Raw genomic sequence first — 19,041 nt, 5'->3', positions numbered from 1 at the left:
AATTGGGGATAGATAGACCTACCTTAAAGAAGTGACTGACTGAGATCAAATCTAGGAACCAGAATAAAAGTGAGTTGGGTGGGGTCGTTTGACGTGGACCAGGAAGCAACCAATAAGATCACCCCAGCAACGCCCTGGCTACCATTCACACCCCAGCATCCACCTATAGCAACTCCCTGGCTACCATTCATAATTCATGGTGGGATCAAGGGTGAATGCTTATGTTTTCTTCAGAGTGCGCCTGCAACAAAATTTTACCATATTTTGTGTAGAACAATCTAACCGGACAAGGATTCAATAGCAACAGTTGCCAAGGTACTACTGGCAAACCCGTTTTGGATGCTGCCAATCAAAAGGTTACAGTTCGTGCGCGCTCTCTACACGGTGGTTTACGGTAATTCACCACGTGACACTGTTCTGCAAGATGCTAGATATGCTATAATTCTATCCTCAGAAATATATTGAATCATACAGGGCCATTGCTTGCTGAGAAATTAAAGGACCTCTACATAAAGGCTATAGCGGTGGCTGTCAGATCGAAGGACGGGTGTTTATAATAAACATCACTGATAAATGGTCCAGTAAACGATGGAAATCATGAATACTGCCGATTTGCAGACGCAGATAACATCCATAATGGAAATGTTGGCGAAAACAGCTGTTGTTGAAATAGGCAAACTTTTCGAGGAAAATTCTTTGTTGCTGCGATTAGAGATTTCAAGATGTACAAACGAAAATGAATCTCTGAAAAAGAAATGTCATTTTCTGGAGAGTGAACTTCAGTCTGCTCGGAAAACCGCTGGAAAGATGAAGGGAACAGAAGCTCCATTCAGCCATCCGGGACTTCGAGGTGATTTACTCATACATGACTCTGTGATTTTGCATCTCAAACATGAGTATACATCTGATTTCTAGGCTGAAGGTTCAAAGCCTGCAGTGGGCGTTCCCTATATCGTGATTGTGCCCTTGAACAATAGATTAACCTTAGGGTACATTTACACGACAACAATGTACTAAAAACAGGATTGTTTTTCCTTTGCGTTTTTCGCGTACAGACTACAGCGTTGTCAAAACGATCCCCGATCACACGGATCCACGAGAAGGATTAAAAACGCTGTATTATTCGTGTCACTCTGTAAAGAAACAATATGAGCCGATAGACTGAACACGTGATACGCATGCGCATGACGTCACCGTTTCACAAAGTCACATTTTTGTAGTTTACCCAGAGACCATAACAGTATTGTTTTAAAGAACTTGCCCTTTGAAACCCGTTTTCAAAAGTTTGCGTTTTCAGGCTCCCAAAACGCTGTTGTAGTGTAAATGAATGGCCAAAACGCATAAAAAGTTTTTAGTTTTTAAATCGGTGTTGTGTAAACGTTCCTGTTATTGTCTTCAAAACTACAAAAACGTAAAGTTTTTCTTTACAAAGTGACATTGCCAACTACTGACCTTGCATGAATAATACAGCGTTTTCAGTCGTTTTCACAGATCCGTGTGAACGGGGATCATTTTGACAACGTTGTCGTCTGTACGCGAAAAACGCAAAAGGAAAAACCTTTCCATTTTTAGTACATCGTTGTTGTGTAAATGTACCCTAAAGGCCCCCGATATTCTTCCAGCAAAATCAAAGAATGAACATAATTTCGAACAAAATCATACCGAAACGAAGTTTTTTTGGAGTTCGTTTTGGGAGTTCAAAACAGCTTGCCAAAGCAAACTTTCAGGAAAAGTTCGCTACAGTGATACCATTGGTTCATGGCGATTACGTAATAGGTAGGTGTGCGGGGAAGCTCCGCCTTTTTCGATTCACTTCTGTTCAGTCCGTCGAGGTCAGACATCTGCGAGTATAAACATGAAGTTGTACTTCTGATGAAACGAGACACTGACACTGTTTTTCATGTTTAATACGATAAAGCTGCTTGATTTTAAGCTATCTATTGTGTAAAGAGATATACAAGTAAAAGTGACATGACTTTACTAATGTGCCGAATTGCAGAGCTCGTGCAAACAAATCCACATTGCTATGACCAGATATTCTTTATTAAAACACTTTCTGTTTTCTCTATTTTGTTTTGCGTTTATTTTGTTATTGAGAGGAAAGTGCAGCACACAAAATATTCTTCAAATCGCCGCTCTCAGCAGTGTGGGCGAGGTCGGATGTTCGCTTAGTATACCACTGCTCATGTATTTCGAACTTCGATTTACCCCTAAGTGAAGAATGAAAAAGAACTTCACCGTGAGTATATCGGGGCCTTTAGTCAATTTTCCGATTTCAGTGAGCAGAATCTTTTGACTCCATTCACCAAAATGATTCATTCTCACTCTTCCTTCTGGGTACATTGTTACACCATTGTTACTTTGTCTGTTATGACTACAAACGAGTCAGGGAATAATTCACTCAATGGATTCGCTGAAAATGTTTTTTTCATTACTAGGCTGAATCCATTTACTTATTTCTTAGCTTCTTATTCATACTATTTGTTTCAGCTTAAAAGACACAATTCCAGGTTGTTTTTATTTTTTCCTATATTGTCCATTATTAATATGAATGTCGCCCATATTAACCCTACAATTACCCTAAAAACCCTCAAGTCTTTAACTCTTTATTTATTTATTTAGTGTAGTCATTGAGTAGTGTCATTCAGAAGAGTTGATATTGACTCATATATACGAGGTCAATAAAATTAATTTGATTACACCAGTGTATTTCTTGCTTTGGTTATCAGAGGCTGTTTACACATGTGACTTGACCAAAAACAATGCATTTCCTACAGAGTCTGGACGTCGCCCCGGAGTTGACAATGTCTTCGGTAAGGAATGGTGCATGAACCTCTGGAGACACCAGGAGTCAAATGTTGGTGAGCAGGAGGACGACACACACCTGGACTCCTCAACCATCACAGAAGAGGTTGGTCTCACGTACTGCCTTTGATGTACATGATGCAATGTCAGAATACACTTTACTAGTTCTCTTGTTAATTTCCATCTTTTAGCCAGTAAATTTGCTGGATGAAGAACCAGATATGATCATGATCAAGGAGGAAACATTTGACGATTGCTCTAGGAAAAATAAACCGGAGGCAGACCAAAGGAGCCGTTTGAGAGGTTTGTGGAGAAAGAACTTGAGAACAGCTGCTATCACCTCTTATTATATTCAGATGTTAATGTGTCGTTTATCGAATTGCAGGTCCAGCAATGACCAGTGATGAGAGATGTGTTGCTCAGAGCTCAGAGGATTTTATCACATACACGGTGCCTTCAGATGAGCAAGTCCATTTGAACGTGCAACAGCCACAAGCCGAAGAACAAGCTCTTGAAGGAACAATTTCGACACAAGGAGACTGTACAACAGAGCAAAATTTCCACAGTACACACAACCACACAAATATTTCAGAAGAGAAAAGGTTTGAGTGTGTATTCTGTCGAAGAAACTTCAATAAGTTAACCTACCTGAAAGCACACATGCGAACACACTCCGGAGAAAAACCTTTTGTCTGTACAGTTTGTGGTAAAAGATTCGCTCAAAAAACGTACCTCAGAATACACCAGCGCACTCATTCTGGCGAGAGGCCGTACGCGTGCATGGAGTGTGGAAAGAGCTTCGCTCAAAAGAGTTCTCTAAACGTTCACCTCCGAAGCCACACTGGAGAAAAGCCGTATAGCTGCTCGGAGTGTGGTAAGAGCTACGCGTACAAACAGGGATTCAATACACACCAGTGCTTTGGTTAGACTAAACAGAATTATATCTGTATCTGCCATATGAAACATTAACAAATTGGAAGTATGTCCAATGTTTGTCCACGGAAATGTATGTCCTTTAACATTGTTTGGAATCGTGTTATACTGAAGCATCTAGATGTGTGTATTAATTTAAAAAAAGAGAAACAAATAAACTTGACTTAAAACGAGTGAAATCATGCAAAATACTTTTTTTATTCGTACTCCAGCATTGATGAAAATACACATAGTAATGGTTGTTTGATTAGACGTGCAATCTAGCAGACATCTGACCTTGAACAATCAACTCAAACTTGTATAAGCATTGTACATTATACATACTACTGACATCACACAGTTTCCAATCAGTAAAGATCAAGTATTGTTACTGGTTTCTATTCACTAAAGGCCCTAAACTGACATACATTATGATAATATTTTAAAGAAGCCTAAAGTCCTAAACAGGGATGCATTTACCTCTGGTCATCTTTGATCTGGGCTATACACAGCCGGTCAAAAGTTTGGGATAATACAGATTTTTAAAATGTTTTTAGTCTCTTTTCTCACCAAGGCTGCATTTATTTGATCAATAATACAGTAAAACAGTAATGCTGTTGAATATCATTATCATTAATATAAAATAAATGCAGCCTTGGTAAGCAAGAGAGACTTAAAAGATGAAAAAGTCTTTATTTATTCCAAACTTTTGTCCGGCAGTAACACAGAGTAATACACAGCCATACCTGACTATACATTTCTGCTACAACCTAAAGTTAATACAGACATTCTCGTTAAGTTGCTGCAACCTCACACTTCCAGAGTTCATATTCTTCCCAAAATTAGATTTCACACAGCTACTGCAATCTCAAATTGAGGAAAAGAGTGCTACATAAAGCTATATTTTATACCACGGTAACTTTTCCTTGGGTTCTTCCGTACTGGTTTAGCGGTTTGGTCATGGACAGAGAGGTGTTGTTGTAGGGTGACTTTCTGTGTGAAACCCTTTCCGCAGGTTATGCAAGTAAAAGGTCTTTCTCCTCGGTGGATGCGTTCGTGATTACTTAGGCAGACTTTCTGGGTGAAACTCCTTCCGCAGGTGACGCAACTAAAAGGTCTTTCTCCTCGGTGGATGCGTTCATGGGTTTGTAAATTTCCCTTCTGGGAGAACCCTTTTCCACAAAAACTGCATTTATAGGGCCTTTCCCCTGTGTGAACTACATAGTGAACCATGAGATTGGTGTTTGAATGAAAGCATCTCCCGCAGACCTCACAAGAAAACTTTCCATTTTGTTTCAGCTTTGAAAACCGATGTTTTCTGAGACGGTTTCTGGTGGCATTTTGGCGAACAAACACCCTACCGCCGTCAAAGCAACTTAAGTTGTTTGGCGGTTTCTGTACCTTAAATCTCTTTTCGCAATGTTCTGTAGTGGTTGCAGCATCCGCACATATTTCCTGTGCTTCTCCGTCCTCCCTGGACTCGGAGGGAAACTGGTCATTGTGCTCTACTGAAAACCTGTTGAGGACGCAGTGACCATCAAAATCCAATGGGTCGTCTATTGGTGCTATTAATTGGTCGACGGTGTCATCAATGGCAGTTCTTGTAGTGTGTTTGTCTGTTGAATCAGAGGACGTGTTTTGTATTTCCGACATCCCAGAAAATTCACCAGACACAAAGTGGTCATTGAAATTTTTGGAGGCTGCTGAGGGCTCATATGCAGAAGATGGCAGCTGTCCTCTTGAAACATGGGACGTTTTCCCTGTTGGAGTAATAGTTAAAATCAAATCATTCTGTGAAACATAAACCAAAATAATTACACCTGACTGAGGATATATTTACACGACAACAAATGTACAAAAAACAGAAATGTTTTTCCTTTGCATTTTTCACACAATCACTGATCACACGGATCTCCGAAAACGACTAAAAACACTGCATTATGCTGCCAGGCCAGTAGTTGGCGATGTCACTTTGTAAAGAAACTAGTGCTGTCAAAATTAACTTTTTTTTTTTTTTTTTTTTTTAGTTTAACGCATAAAAAATATGTAACGCTGCATCTGTTTTTTCTCTTCATCATTTGGCTATGCTACAGTATTTCATTCACTCAACTGCTATTAAACCCTTCAAGCGCTATAAGATGTAAAAAAAAGAACTCAAATCTGTACTGGTGCGCGTCTGTGAATCTCCTGTCTGCGTGACAGCCACTTCAGACAGCGCTGGCCACATTGAGTTATCTTTCGTGCTTGAACGGACAAAAACACACAAAAGTATGCCAAAATACCCACTTTGTCGAGTATCCTCGTAAGCACAGTTTTAAAAGAGTTAAATAAAGTATTAATGACAGTAAAGATTTGTGAAGACTACTGATGTGTGTCAGATGCTCGTCATGTCTTAAAGTGACAGCAGTCTAATAAACCTGCTGCTATGATGTCTGTTAATGTAAATCAAAGAACAAAAGAAAAAGAGAAAATCACTCACTGACTAACTTTTGTAGCTTTAATAAGGATTAATCTATATTAAATGATTTGTGCAGTGAAGACTGTGAAGTGTTTGATAACCTTATTCAATTTCTGTACATTTCCTACCTGTTAGATCAAATATTTTAAATGTACTGTCTTTAATTAAACAATATAAATATATATTAAATACTTAAATGTTAGGTGTGATTCATCACGATTAATTACAGAAAAATGCGATTAATTGTTTTTTTTTTTTTAAAAATCAACTGACAGCACTAAAGAAACACTTGGCTGAACATGTAATACGCATGTTTACACGGAGACGATAACGATATCGTTTTCAAAAACTTGCACTTTGAATCCCGTTTTCAAAAGTTTGCGTTTTCAGGCCCCAAAAAACGCTGTTGTGGTGTAAATGAACGGGCAAAACACATTAAAAGTTTTCAGTTTTTTGTTGAACAAAAAGTGTCATATAAACGGCCCATAATTAAAGATCTGCTAAATATCTAGAACATTACCTGTACAACTGGGATAAGCGTCCACTTCAAAACTCTCCTCTTTGATTAAGACCAGTTTGGAGGGGTCTTTTTCTTCGTGCTGTCAAAATAAGCAGATCATGCAAACCAACATTTTGTTTTTCCATTTTATTTACACAGGATTGCAGAAATATGATTATATTTTAAAGAAATAAGGTTTACCCAAAAAATTGCCCAAGTCTGTGTTTCTCTGTCATTTGATTATCAAGGGTGTGTACTGGGATTTTCACAATAGTTTAAATCATTCAGAATTAGCATTTTGATAGAGCATTGCAATGCATACAAGACGCCACTGTCATTAGCACAACCTTGAAAATGTGCAAAACAAAGCTATTGAAATCAAGTTCATGGGTCCATAAAAAAAATAAAATACTACAGTATTTACAAATTTAATTGTAATTTCTATATCCATCGCACTATATCAACTATGAAAAATGACTGAACAAAACTCTAATTGGGCAGATGGTGCAATAGGATTTAGCTCAATCTCTATTGTACCATGTCAAGTTCATGAGACCATAGAAATGGTTAAAGTAACATTTTGATTACACTGGGTATTATACCAGTGTCATGTGTAATGCACCCTTTGAAAGTGACAGATAAACAGCTTTAAAACAGTCTGACTATAATTTCTCTTGCATTTGCAACTTTATTTTACAACTTTCTTTTCTTTACAAAGTTTAAGAGCATGTCAGCCTCGTAACTGTTGGCTTTTGAAACAAGTTTCATTTTTGGGAACCTAAATTAAACGAACCGTATAAGGCGAAACGGGGTACAGGTCGACATCGATCGCCAGCTCATCTTCTCTGGACTCCTTCCTCCGATCCCACAAACTGGAACACCACTCCTTTCCAAATATCCCTTTGATGGAGGGCTCTGGTCCTATCAGGAGTAAAATATGCATTACAATCACATTAGTGCACACGAAAACAACTGTTTTAAGCAGAGGTTATATTTACCATCTTCTGTTTGAACACAAATGGAGCGATATGTTTTGGAGCCAGCGCGCGCACCCTTTGTGATGCGCGTGCTTTCGCTTTGCCTTTCGCTCCCAAGACAGAACATTTCGTCTTTAAGTACTGTGTTTTCACTCATGACCCGAGACAGTTCTTGTCGTAAAAACGCAAAATCGCTGTCTACAATTTTGCATATTTCTTCTATTGCCGTTTTAGTCGTTATCTCCATTATGGAGCTTAGCTGCAAACGAAACGATAGAGATTTTGACATATTTTAAGAGTTTTTTTGTTAGCAATGCAAGAAAAAAACTGGCTAAAAAAAACGTACGGTCAGTCACCGAAAAAACAATTCCATTATGTGTGTAACTGTGGAAATAAACCCCCGGATATAAGCATGCAGACCTCGGCTTTTATCTTGCCTCAAAGCATCGTTAGCTTCCGGTTTATGTGGAGGAGTTCCCTGTCTTGGAAAGAGGGATCACCTAACAGACTTTCCCTGCATTCAAATTCTTATATCATCTGCCCCAGAGCCATATCTCTATATAGCTCTGATCTGCCCTAAACAGTTTCCGACATAAGCTTAATGTGTCCCAAATCATAGAATGCTGACATGAGCATTTAAAATACACCCTGATGGACTATTTCCACTGGATTTGGAAATGCAGATGCTATTTTTCCTGCTAATATGGATTTCTGATAACATTGCCCACAAGCCTGGCTTGACGGGTGAATTTGTAGCATTTTACAAATAATAAGCATAATAAGAAACCATCATCACAAAAGATACAACACATTAATAATGCAGCATTATGACCACTGGGTGTCAATATAATGCAGTAAAGTAAGGATTTTCAAACCCAGCACTGCACACTTTGGATTAAGGTTCGGTTTCACAGACATGGTTTAGATCAGGGTTCACCAATCTCGGTCCTGGAGGGCCGATGTCCTGCAGAGTTTAGCTCCAACCCCAATTAAACACACCTGAACCAGCTAATCAAGGTCTCACTATAGGCATACTAGAAACTTTCAAACAGGTGTGTTGGAGCTGGTTGGAGCTAAACTCTGCAGGATAGCGGCCCTCCAGGACCGAGATTGGTGAACCCTGGTTTAGATTAAGCCAGGATTAGGCATTAGTTCAATTTAATATTTAAATAGCTTTTATAAACATGCCTTAGCCTATGGTGTGCATCTTGAGACAAAACAATGGCACTGACATGTTTTAAGATGCCAGTTTGCTAAGTTTCAAATGAATATTGCCGCAAACACAAACTATTGAAAACCAGCAGCCCTTAGTGAATGGGGAGAATTCAGACACAGCCCTTGTTTTGCTGGTTCTGATGAGTCTCCAGGCCCCCACAGCAGGGATGGGCAATTTCGGTCCTGGAGGGCCACTTTCCTGCAGAGTTTAGCTCCAACCCAAACACACTTGAACAAGCTAATCAATGTCAATCAGCTCCCTATCTCCTGAATCTGGCTTATATCACATACACAAATTCGGACACTGCTAGTAAGGACCCTAGCTCACTATACATTGGGTGACTTGACAACAGGCTTATTGTCAACGTCACTACTGTATTTATGAACAAAAGCAGAACTGATATTTTCTGGCATTTATGTTTTTAATGTTATTTAAAGAAAAATATCATAAATAATTTGATTGTTGTTACATATTCCAGCAACATTTCAAAATATTTAAGTAAATTACTTATATTGTTAGCTAGATTATGTCAAGTACCAGTCTAACGATGTGTTTATGTTGAAATATAATTTAATAACGTCCTTTTTTTAATCAAAACATATATTGCGTGTCATTATGTTTGGTGAGTTGGCTCGCGTGATGCACTTCAGAACTACCGTTAAAGGGTTACTTCACCTAAAAATAAAAATTCTGTCATCATTTACTCAATTAAGATATTTTTAATGAAATCTGAGAGCTTTTTCCTCCGTTGTTCCTCTGTTGACCAATGAGGTTCATTCTCGTGTTACGCAGCATGTTTGAGCTTCAGCAAGAACCAACTATTGTAGTAATTAAATATTTGCTTAGTTATCACCAAAGCTCACTCTATCTTGATGTAGATCATTAAACTATTACACTGCCTCAGAAGTCTGTCTGAAATCAAATAGGTATAAAAGTATCAAACAGTAAAAACAGTACAGTAATCTTCTACGTGTAAACTACAAAAATGTGAATTTATGAAAACGGCGATGTCATGTGAATGAGTATTACGTGTTCAGTCTATAGGCGCGTAATGTTTATTTAGAGTGACATCGCCAACTACTGGCCTGGCAGCAGAATACAGCGTTTTTAGTCGTTTTCGCAGATCCGTGTGAACGAGAACGTTTTGACAATGGTGTCGTCTGTACGCGAAAAATGCAAAGGAAAAACTTTCCTGTTTTTAGTATTTATCATTGTAATATTTATTAGTTTTATCATTGTCGTGTAAACGTACCCTTATTTAAATACCCTCCTCCCATAAATGTTGTGTCTGAAAGGGAAACTTTTACTGCATATGCAATAAGGCCAGCCGCAAAAATAACTGTCTTTAGTAAATCCAGACAGTAGTTTTTTAATGCCAAAAAAGGGGGTTTGCGCTGGCGCAAGCTCTTAGTGAACCTGGTCTTAAAGGTGTGTTCACATTAGAATGTCAACAAAATTTAGAGGGCAAAAAAAGTCTATTGTACTACAGCATTTTTTTTCCACAAGTGCCTAGAAAGATGGTAAGGAAATGGGAAGAGAGGTTTTCAATGTCCCAGTGCCTCTCATGTTGATGCGGTTTTTACAAATCTTGCTTTTCACATTTCTGGAAGACAAACAAAACTCTCAAGACTGTCCTCTATTTATCCGCAGCTCTTCAATGAATATGTCAGCAGCATGGCAAAGTGTCTGTCTTCTGCATTGGGGAATGAATTCTGCATTCTCAGAATCCTACAAACATGCTCATCTTCTCAACAGGGGGTACACAAATTGACTCAGCATGATGATGTTTAATATATTGTCCATCAAGATGTTGCTCTGAGGTCTACAACAAATGTGCTCCTCTCGAAATTATTAATAACAATGAATGCTGTCTTTAGATCAGATCTCAATATACAAACAGCTTCTGCATGTCACGTGTTTTCAGTATAGCGATCGTTTACATACAGAAGTCAAGTCTAAAGGTCAAGTGTCTGGAGAATGGGGGACACGTTATGAGCAGCGGTATTTTTATCTATATCGGTTAGGACTGAAGACACAACCAGTTCAGCTCATATCTAGAGAGAAATGGAGGTTAATTCACTGCTCTTAGAGGAAGACCCTTGTTGTTCAGCTTGTGGGGAGGTGTTCAGCGTTCCAGTGGTCCTCTGCTGTATTTCATGCGGGTGCAGCTTCTGTGAAATCTGCTGTCAGCAGTTTTGGGAGACGCAGTGTCCCTTCTGCAGACAAGAGGCCACTGGATCCCATCTCAGAAAGTGCAGGGAGCAAAGAATAAAGGTATTAAATACAGCACAGCTCAATGATAGAGATATAATAAAACCGGCATCATATTCAAGCATACCCTGCAGAGCAATGCATGAAAATAACCAGTAATCAAAATGAATTATCTTGTGTAACCTGATCTTTTAATTAGCAAAATAAATTTAGGACGCCTTCAGCCCATTCCTCTCAGTATGTCAACAACAACCACCAGCAATCGTATTACATTGTCTGAAGGGACTGTCTTTATACATATTTTACTGGTAAATACAGTTCTATGAAAAAGTCTTTGCCCCTTGTTTGAATTTCTAAGTTTGTGCACATTAACATTGGATATGGTCAGATTTCATTATGGATTGTAGGAGTAAATAGATGGTGAAAAAGTTACAAAGCCATTTCTAAGGGGCCGTTTACACAACACTGTTTTCAACTAAAAATGGAAAACTTTCTATGCGTTTTGGCTGTTAATTTACACAACAGCAGTGTTTTGGGGGCCTGAAAACGGGTTTCAAAGTGAACATTTTTGAAAACTATATTGTTATGCGCTTTACATGTTCAGTCTATAGGCACATAGTGTTTTTTTTACAAAGTGACATCGCCAACTACTGGCCTGGCATGAATAATACAGCATTTTTAGTCGTTTTCGCGGATCCGCATGAACAGGGATCATTTTGACAAAGTTGTCGTCTGTATGTGAAAAAAGCAAAGAAAAACGTTTCCGTTTTTAGTACATCGTAGTTGTGTAAACGTATAAGTCAAGGGTCCACTAAAGCACAATCGAGAGTCATATTATCCACATGAATACGGCTTGGAATAGTTCATCTCTTAGTCACAATGAACCCTAGAGCTCATTTTAAAGATCTTCAAGCCTCTGCTTTTTATAAAAATTGCCAGTCAAAAACGGTGGTAGTTGTGTGATAGTTTGGGAGGCATCAGGACCTAAACATCTTGGCCAGAAAGAACTGAAAAAAACTATGACTTATGAGAATTTTCCAGGAGAATAAAACTGTCTGTCTGTAAACTAACGCTGAAGCCCAGCCGGGTCGTGCTCCAAAACAATGATCCCTATAGAAAATGATCCCTAAAACTTTTGAGATGGTGTAGTCACAGTCCGGACCTAAACCCTAATGAAATGCCATGGTAGGATCTGAAACACACAGTTCATGCTTGAACACTGAGCTGAAGCAATTCTACAAGGAGGAGTGGGCCAAGATTCCTCCATATAAATAACTACAGGAAACATTTGGTTGCAGTTATTGCTGCTAATGTGGATGCAACCAGATATTGGTTACCTCCATTAGCAGCATTAACTTCAAATAGTGTTGAACGAATAGTGCTTTCTTTAATGAATGCATGAAAGGTTTATCTCATTGTGTTGTTGTTCATGAAAGCTCGTGGAAGGGTCTTGGTTAAAGATCTGAAGACATTCCGTGTAAAATATGTAAAAATAGACAATCAGATGGGGGCATAAACTTTTTCACAGCACTGAATTAACTTTTTTCTAAGGTTGCTTCCATAGTCCAAGCTTCTGGATAGTTTTCTGTTTATTTCTCCTGCCTTTTAATCTTATTTTTAAGAGGAGGCACACATCTTCTCGAATGGAATGAGAAAATCTTAACATATTTCCTCTTGCGTCAGTGCCAGGGTCAAACCGATCTCCAGGAATTTGATGTTACATAATGTGATGTTCAGGAATTTATCAGAAGATATCATGTGCCAGCCTAGATCTCACTCGGTGATGTATACTCTGAGTGAATACTGGAGCCAATCAGAAGACATATCTCCCAAGGGTAATCTTATGTGGGAGGGGAGGCATAGTACCCCCTTGTCACCCAACTGGGCAATGAAGGGCTCAAAGGAGCAATGGCCACCATGCAATCAAATCTTGCAGATGACCTGTCATGCCCCATCTGTGGAAATATCCTGCAAAAGCCCGTAGTGCTGTTTTGCAGACACCGCTTTTGCAAACTTTGCCTTGAGAACCTGTGGAATGGAGGAGGATCTTGCGAATGCCCGCTTTGCTGTCAGCCATCATCTCTGGGGGAGCTCATAGTCAACACCATGCTTGAGAAGACCTGCGAGGGCTTTCTGGAGCGCTGCAAAAACAACCCTCTTGCATGCAAGGAGCATGGAGAGACCTTGACGCTTTTTTGTTTGGAGGATCTGGAACCCACTTGTTGCAAATGCAAGTCGTCAGCCAACCACCAGGGTCACAGGTTATATCCCTTAAATGAAGCTTCACACGACTGTAAGGTATGTCTACATACAGATTCATGGTCGTCTGCATCTATGTTTGACATTTGTTTTTCAGACAATGTTGATTCCAATGTAAATCTTCAACAATTGCACTGTCAATTCAAGGACAAGAGGGGAAACCAAAAAGAGAATAACCATTTGGACAACCGTCCTTTCCCTTTAGGACCTCAGAAATAGTTATTTATGGATTCTTGGCTAGATTCATTATCAGACTATTAATAGTGGTAAGTTCATGCTAGGGATGAGGCCTCCTGGTAGGCTGAAACCAGATGCCCATGTGCTCAGTTTAGAGTTGATGAAAGTATACACTCATATCTCCTCAAAAGAATCTAAAAAACTTTTAAGGTCACGTATTAGGACCCTTTTATCACCCCACACGTAAAGGAAAGCATGATATTATGATATCTGGTTTCACTTATTGTATTCACTTTCTTCAATTATTGCAACTTCACATTCTTCAGTTTCCACTTGTAATGTTTGGATTTTTATTTTGTTTCTTACAATTGCACCTTTCTTATGGCCATACAACCAATGGCCTTTAGGGGGGTCAGAGAGTTGGGGACCAGTTTGCTTCATACATTCAATTTAAAGGGTTAGTTCACCCAAAAATGAAAATTCTGTCAGTAATTACTCACCCTCATGTTGTTCCAACCCCGTAAGACCTTCGTTCATCTTCGGAACACAAATTAAGATATTTTTGATGAAATCTGACAGCTGGATCACTCCTCCATAGGCTTCTAAGGGACTGAAACTTGCTGGCCCAGAAAAGTTATTAAAGAGATCGTTAATATAGTCCAAGTGACTACAGTGGCTCAATCTTAAGTATATCAAGCGACGAGAATACTTTTTGTGAGCAAAAAAAACAAAAATAACGACTTTATTCCACTATTCATTTCATTCTCTCTGGGCCTCGAGTTGGTTCACGTAGTGTTTTTGCTTAATTTGTGTTCCGAAGATGAACGAAGGTCTTACGGGGTTGGAACAACATGAGGGTGAGTAATTACTGACAGAATTTTCATTTTTGGGTGAACTAACCCTTTAACAGCATCAACGAGGCCAAATGTTATCATTCAACTGAACTGTGTATATGCATTTTAAACACATAATGTTGTTCATCAATGCAATAAATGCACATCCCTGAATGGGTGCGGTTTTATAGCGTATTTAGTTCTGCTGCTCAGTGCTCAGGTAATGTTAATGGTATGACCCATTTCAGGGTTACGGTTATAATTTAAAATCAGTCAGAGCTAGAAATGTATCTTCTTATTAACAGGTAAAGCTTCATGTTATGGGTAGACTGCTTTCTTTGACCCCCACAACATCTTGTTTTGATGTCAAAACCCCATTCCCATTTGCACCCTGCATACAACCATGGGCACACCAGATTTTGGAAGCTAAGCCAGGTTTGACAGGGGTCGTTTACACGACACCGTTTTCAACTAAAAACGGAAAACTAAAAACTGTAAAAGAATGCGTATGTGCGCAAGTGTGTAGTCTTTTCTTGCATAATACAAAGTTTTTAAACGTTACTGTGTGAATGGGGATGGTTTTTAATAATGTTGTCATCAGTACAGAGAAAAAAACTTTTCCGTTTTTAGTACATCTTTGTGGTCTAAACGTACACTTAGTTAGTGCTAGGATGGGACTGGCAATCCATCAAGGGTGTTTTGAATGGATGGTTGGATAATTGCAACTTTATATCTCAAAGTTATGCTTGAAAACTGTAGCTTCTCATAATTCTAGTCCCATTGGTCTGGGCTATAATTCATCCTTGGTCAGGACAATTAACTCTGTTGCTTGAATCCTTTTCACACTTCCAGGTTTGGAAAACAGAAGTAAACTATAACAGGATAAACGTCTTTAGTAAACTTCTCCACTGTTGCATTTCCATATGATGCTAAAGTAACAGTATAATGTTATAAATGTACATTAAATAATTAAAATGTTGTATAGATTAGAAGTTAAGGCATTAATGTGTCACAGGCTGTCAAAAGGGCCCATTCTTCTTTAATTCTGCCATTGTTTTAAAGTTCAAAAAAGTTCGTGCCTCTCTAAATGAATAAATGATCAGGTGTGTTTAAATATGGGCACATCTAGTAATTACTAATTCTTTCTGTGTTATCGTTTTATTCACTCTTTATAGGAAGAACTCAAAAATGCTTTGAAACCACTTCAGGAAAAGCTGAAGCTCTTCCGAAAAGCAAAACTCACTTGTGAGCAAACAATAGAGCATATTAAGGTATTTTCACATTGAATTTGCTTTAAGCATGCAGGCGAACAATTATAGAAGGAGACTGAATTCTCCCCTTCAGAAAAAATAAATGATAACCTTCTCATTACAGAGTCAGGCCGATAACACAGAGAGACAGATACAAGAGGAGTTTGAGGCGATGCACCAGTTTCTGCGAGATGAGGAAGCATCCAGGCTTTCCATGCTCAAGCAAGAGAAGGATCAGAAGAGGCAGATGATGAATGATAAGATGGAAGATTTGGAGAATGACATCACTTCACTTAGCAACACTATAATAATCATTGAACAGGAGATGAGATCTCAGGATATACCATTCCTCAAGGTGAACATTCATAAATGAATGATAGAAACACAACACATACGATTCACTTTTTGTAATCTGCTTTTCTTTTTATTTCATCTAGAATTATAAGGACACTATAAAGAGGTACAAATCCTTTCTCAGTTATCAATTTCATTTCAACTTTTCCATCTGTAAGTATAATTTGCTCTGTGACCTAGACCCAGAATAACTCTGTATTCTTTTATTGACAGAACCTGGCGGGTTCCCCAGGATCCAGAGATGATAAGAGGTTCACTGCTCGATATTGCCAAACACCTGGGCTCATTAAAGTTTAAAGTCTGGGAGAGAATGAAGGAAATCATTCAATATAGTGAGTATACTCTGTGGGCCCTATCTTGCACCCAGCGCAATTGACTTTGTAGCCTACACCGACGCATGTATCATTCCTATTTTGCACCCGCGCACAGCGGACTTTTCCCTCCACAGATGCACGTCGGTAAATTAGGAAATTAAATTGCACTCCCGTGGGCGGTCAAGCGAAAAGAGGAGGAGTGTTAATTCTGGCGCAAACGTTCCCTGATGCTATTTTGCAGGTTTAGAAAACAATTCGCGCTGCGCATGTTTATACTATTTTAAGGGTGCATGCTTGGCCATAATAAATGTAGTGTTCACAACGCACATACACTTTGCTTATCTCATCTACACACAGACACGCATCAGTTTTCATTTTTAGAAAACCATACATTATTACAAGGAAAAATATTAACACACGAGGTAAATCATTGTTGTGTCCATGAAGATGTGAAAAAATAGGCCTAAATCTAGCTTACACATTTACCCAAATTATTATACGCCTGTTTAACCGAAGCTAATTTGTGTGGATTTCTCCCGTCCCCAATGTCACTTCTCTGTGTTTTACGGCCCTGACGAGAACGTCGGTCTCCTCGGGTGTGAACCGCTCCTGGCGTGCGCCTGGCAAATCCGCCGTTATAATAGCAATCTGCCATGGAACAAGCGCGCCTGCTCTTAAAGGGAATGTGAGATGTCGCTCTGATTGGTTTATTTCACGTTACGCCCAAACCACACCTATGAATAATGAAGCTACTTCAGACCAACCCATTTTAGATTTGCGTCGGGCGCAAGGGTCATTTATCCCGCCGGTATAATAGCAACAGTGCCCGAGATCCGCCCACAAAGTTACTTGCGTTTCAGATAGCTAAAATAGGGTCCAGAATATTCATGTCCCTAAAGGAACACAAAATTTCTCAGGGGAATGCAAATTCACCATATCACCATGTCCCTTTAAGGGCTCTGTATGTTTTTTTTTTATTTACTTACTTGTCAATTTTAAATCATTGTCAAGAAATCTTTAATCATATTTAACCAAAAAACAAAACAAACAAACAAAAAAATGACAAGAATTTCCCCCCCAAGACTAAAGATAAAAATCGGTAGCCTATTATAATGTAAAAAAAATCTCATTCATATTACTGTAATGCAGTAAATAAATGTATAAAAACACAGCTAAATAGTAAAATGTTTGTTGTTAAAACAATTGTTAAATTCATGATGATTTTAATAGAAAAATGGGAAAGTGGTTTAATTGTCATGAAAATACTAACAATAACGTTACAATGCAAAAAAAACTAATAATTAATTTTATTACACTTTATATATTTGCGTCTCTAAATTTCAATTACACAACATATCTTTAAAGGCCGTTTTCTGAGTTTTTTCTCCTGCACTGAACCAGAAATCTCTACCTCAGCAGCACTTACACACACCAAACTTTACAGTTTTATTCCTTTCTATATTCTGAAGGTTTTTACAAAAGTTTTTTTCATATATCATTTGCCTGAATTAACATTTCCTAAAATGTAATACATCTTTTCATCAATTCTTATTGTAAATCAGTCAACTGGGGAAGTATGGTGACATCTATTAGTTATATTTTTTTCACCTAGAGTCTCTTGCTTTAGAGAATTTTTGCTTACTCAGCGACATTAGCATTTCACCTTTCAAACAATTGCTTTGCTTCAGCTCCAGTGACCCTTGATCCGAACACCGCGGCAAGCTGCTTCCTCCTGTCAGAGGATCTGACAACATTACAGTGCTGTTCCCAGACGTTTAAACTCCCAGAAAACCCTGAGCGTTTCAATGTCGGCGCAGAGGTGCTGGCCCATGAGGGCTTCAGCTCTGGACGACACAGCTGGGACGTGGAGGTCAGAAACAACACCTACTGGGTCATTGGAGTTGCAAGCGCATCCATCAGCCGAAAGGGAAAGCACGTGCTGACCCCCGCAGAGGGATTCTGGACCATTAGGCTACGAAACGGAGAGTATAAAGCCTGTACTGCCCCATGGTCCCCTCTCACTATGACTCAGGAGCCGCAGGTGGTGAGAGTCATTCTGGACATGAACAGGTCCAGGGTGACTTTCTACGACCCACGAGAGAGGACGCCATTATTCACCTACATGGACATCATCACTCCGAGAGCATTCCCATACTTCTGCAGTGCCTGTAAGGAACACCCACTGAAAGTGTTGCCAGCGTGGATCTCTATTAAGACAGACTGATGTGAAGAAGGTCCCTCTCAGCATTTCTCTCTTCACATCTCAACTCTCATCTCTCATGTTACAGTACATGTGTTGTGTGGGGTCAGCTATGGAAATAACCTCCAGTTCCACTTGTTTTGGATTTTAAAAACCTGATAGATGATCTGAACAACAAGGTGAATCTCCCCAAAACTGTCATAAAATGCATAGGTCACATTTTCCTGAAATCAAAAGAAATTATGATAATATTGTAAATAATACAACACCAGCGGTTGAAACTTCATCATAGTGTGTGGCGGTATTGCACCTTATCACTGGTTTCCACCCATCATAAAATGGAAAAATCTCAAAATCTTGTTGGAGGAGTTGATAGATATAGAAAAGAGACAGGCCCTGTTTACATCTGGTATTAAGATGTGTTTTGGTCAGTCGGATCACAATGGGCTTTATGCACAGCTGCACTACTTCCTGAACTTCAGGCAGGTCCTTTGTTTCCTGTCTGCCATTATTGGACAAACTGATTAATCCAGGTGTGCCTGACCACCTGGATTAATCAGTTTGTCCAATAATGGC

General features: G+C 39.0%; 3 protein-coding genes across 4 annotated transcripts; 2 read left to right on the top strand and 1 right to left on the bottom strand.

Annotated features, from left to right (window-relative positions):
* Window positions 1–404: 404 nt before the first annotated feature.
* LOC307162153 (uncharacterized protein) lies at window positions 405–3,923 on the top strand. The gene is made up of 4 exons (XM_079877254.1): window positions 405–850; window positions 2,778–2,911; window positions 2,997–3,108; window positions 3,191–3,923. Exons 1-4 carry the CDS (start codon window positions 589–591, stop codon window positions 3,730–3,732), a joined length of 1,050 nt encoding a protein of 349 aa, XP_079733380.1. The 5' UTR covers window positions 405–588; the 3' UTR covers window positions 3,733–3,923.
* LOC307161848 (uncharacterized protein) lies at window positions 3,920–8,099 on the bottom strand. The gene is made up of 4 exons (XM_079876784.1): window positions 7,673–8,099; window positions 7,468–7,595; window positions 6,696–6,774; window positions 3,920–5,477 (listed from the first exon to the last, which is right to left on the bottom strand). Exons 1-4 carry the CDS (start codon window positions 7,938–7,940, stop codon window positions 4,606–4,608), a joined length of 1,347 nt encoding a protein of 448 aa, XP_079732910.1. The 5' UTR covers window positions 7,941–8,099; the 3' UTR covers window positions 3,920–4,605.
* Window positions 8,100–10,873: 2,774 nt separating this feature from the next.
* On the top strand, window positions 10,874–18,750 carry trim35-13 (tripartite motif containing 35-13). 2 transcript variants are annotated; one of them, XM_079868681.1, is made up of 6 exons: window positions 10,874–11,141; window positions 15,523–15,618; window positions 15,722–15,952; window positions 16,035–16,057; window positions 16,165–16,283; window positions 17,954–18,750. In XM_079868681.1, exons 1-6 carry the CDS (start codon window positions 10,932–10,934, stop codon window positions 18,487–18,489), a joined length of 1,215 nt encoding a protein of 404 aa, XP_079724807.1. In that variant the 5' UTR covers window positions 10,874–10,931; the 3' UTR covers window positions 18,490–18,750. The 2 variants fall into 2 exon arrangements, with proteins under 2 accessions (XP_079724807.1, XP_079724806.1); XM_079868680.1 differs by lacking the exon at window positions 10,874–11,141 and adding an exon at window positions 12,847–13,376.
* The last annotated feature ends 291 nt before the right edge of the window (window positions 18,751–19,041 follow it).

The sequence above is a fragment of the Squalius cephalus genome (genome assembly GCF_949319135.1).
Source record: "Squalius cephalus genome assembly, chromosome: 1".
NCBI classification, from domain to species: Eukaryota; Metazoa; Chordata; class Actinopteri; order Cypriniformes; family Leuciscidae; genus Squalius; species Squalius cephalus.
Note: the sequence above shows the minus strand (reverse complement) of the source record. Positions and strands in the feature narration are given on the sequence as shown.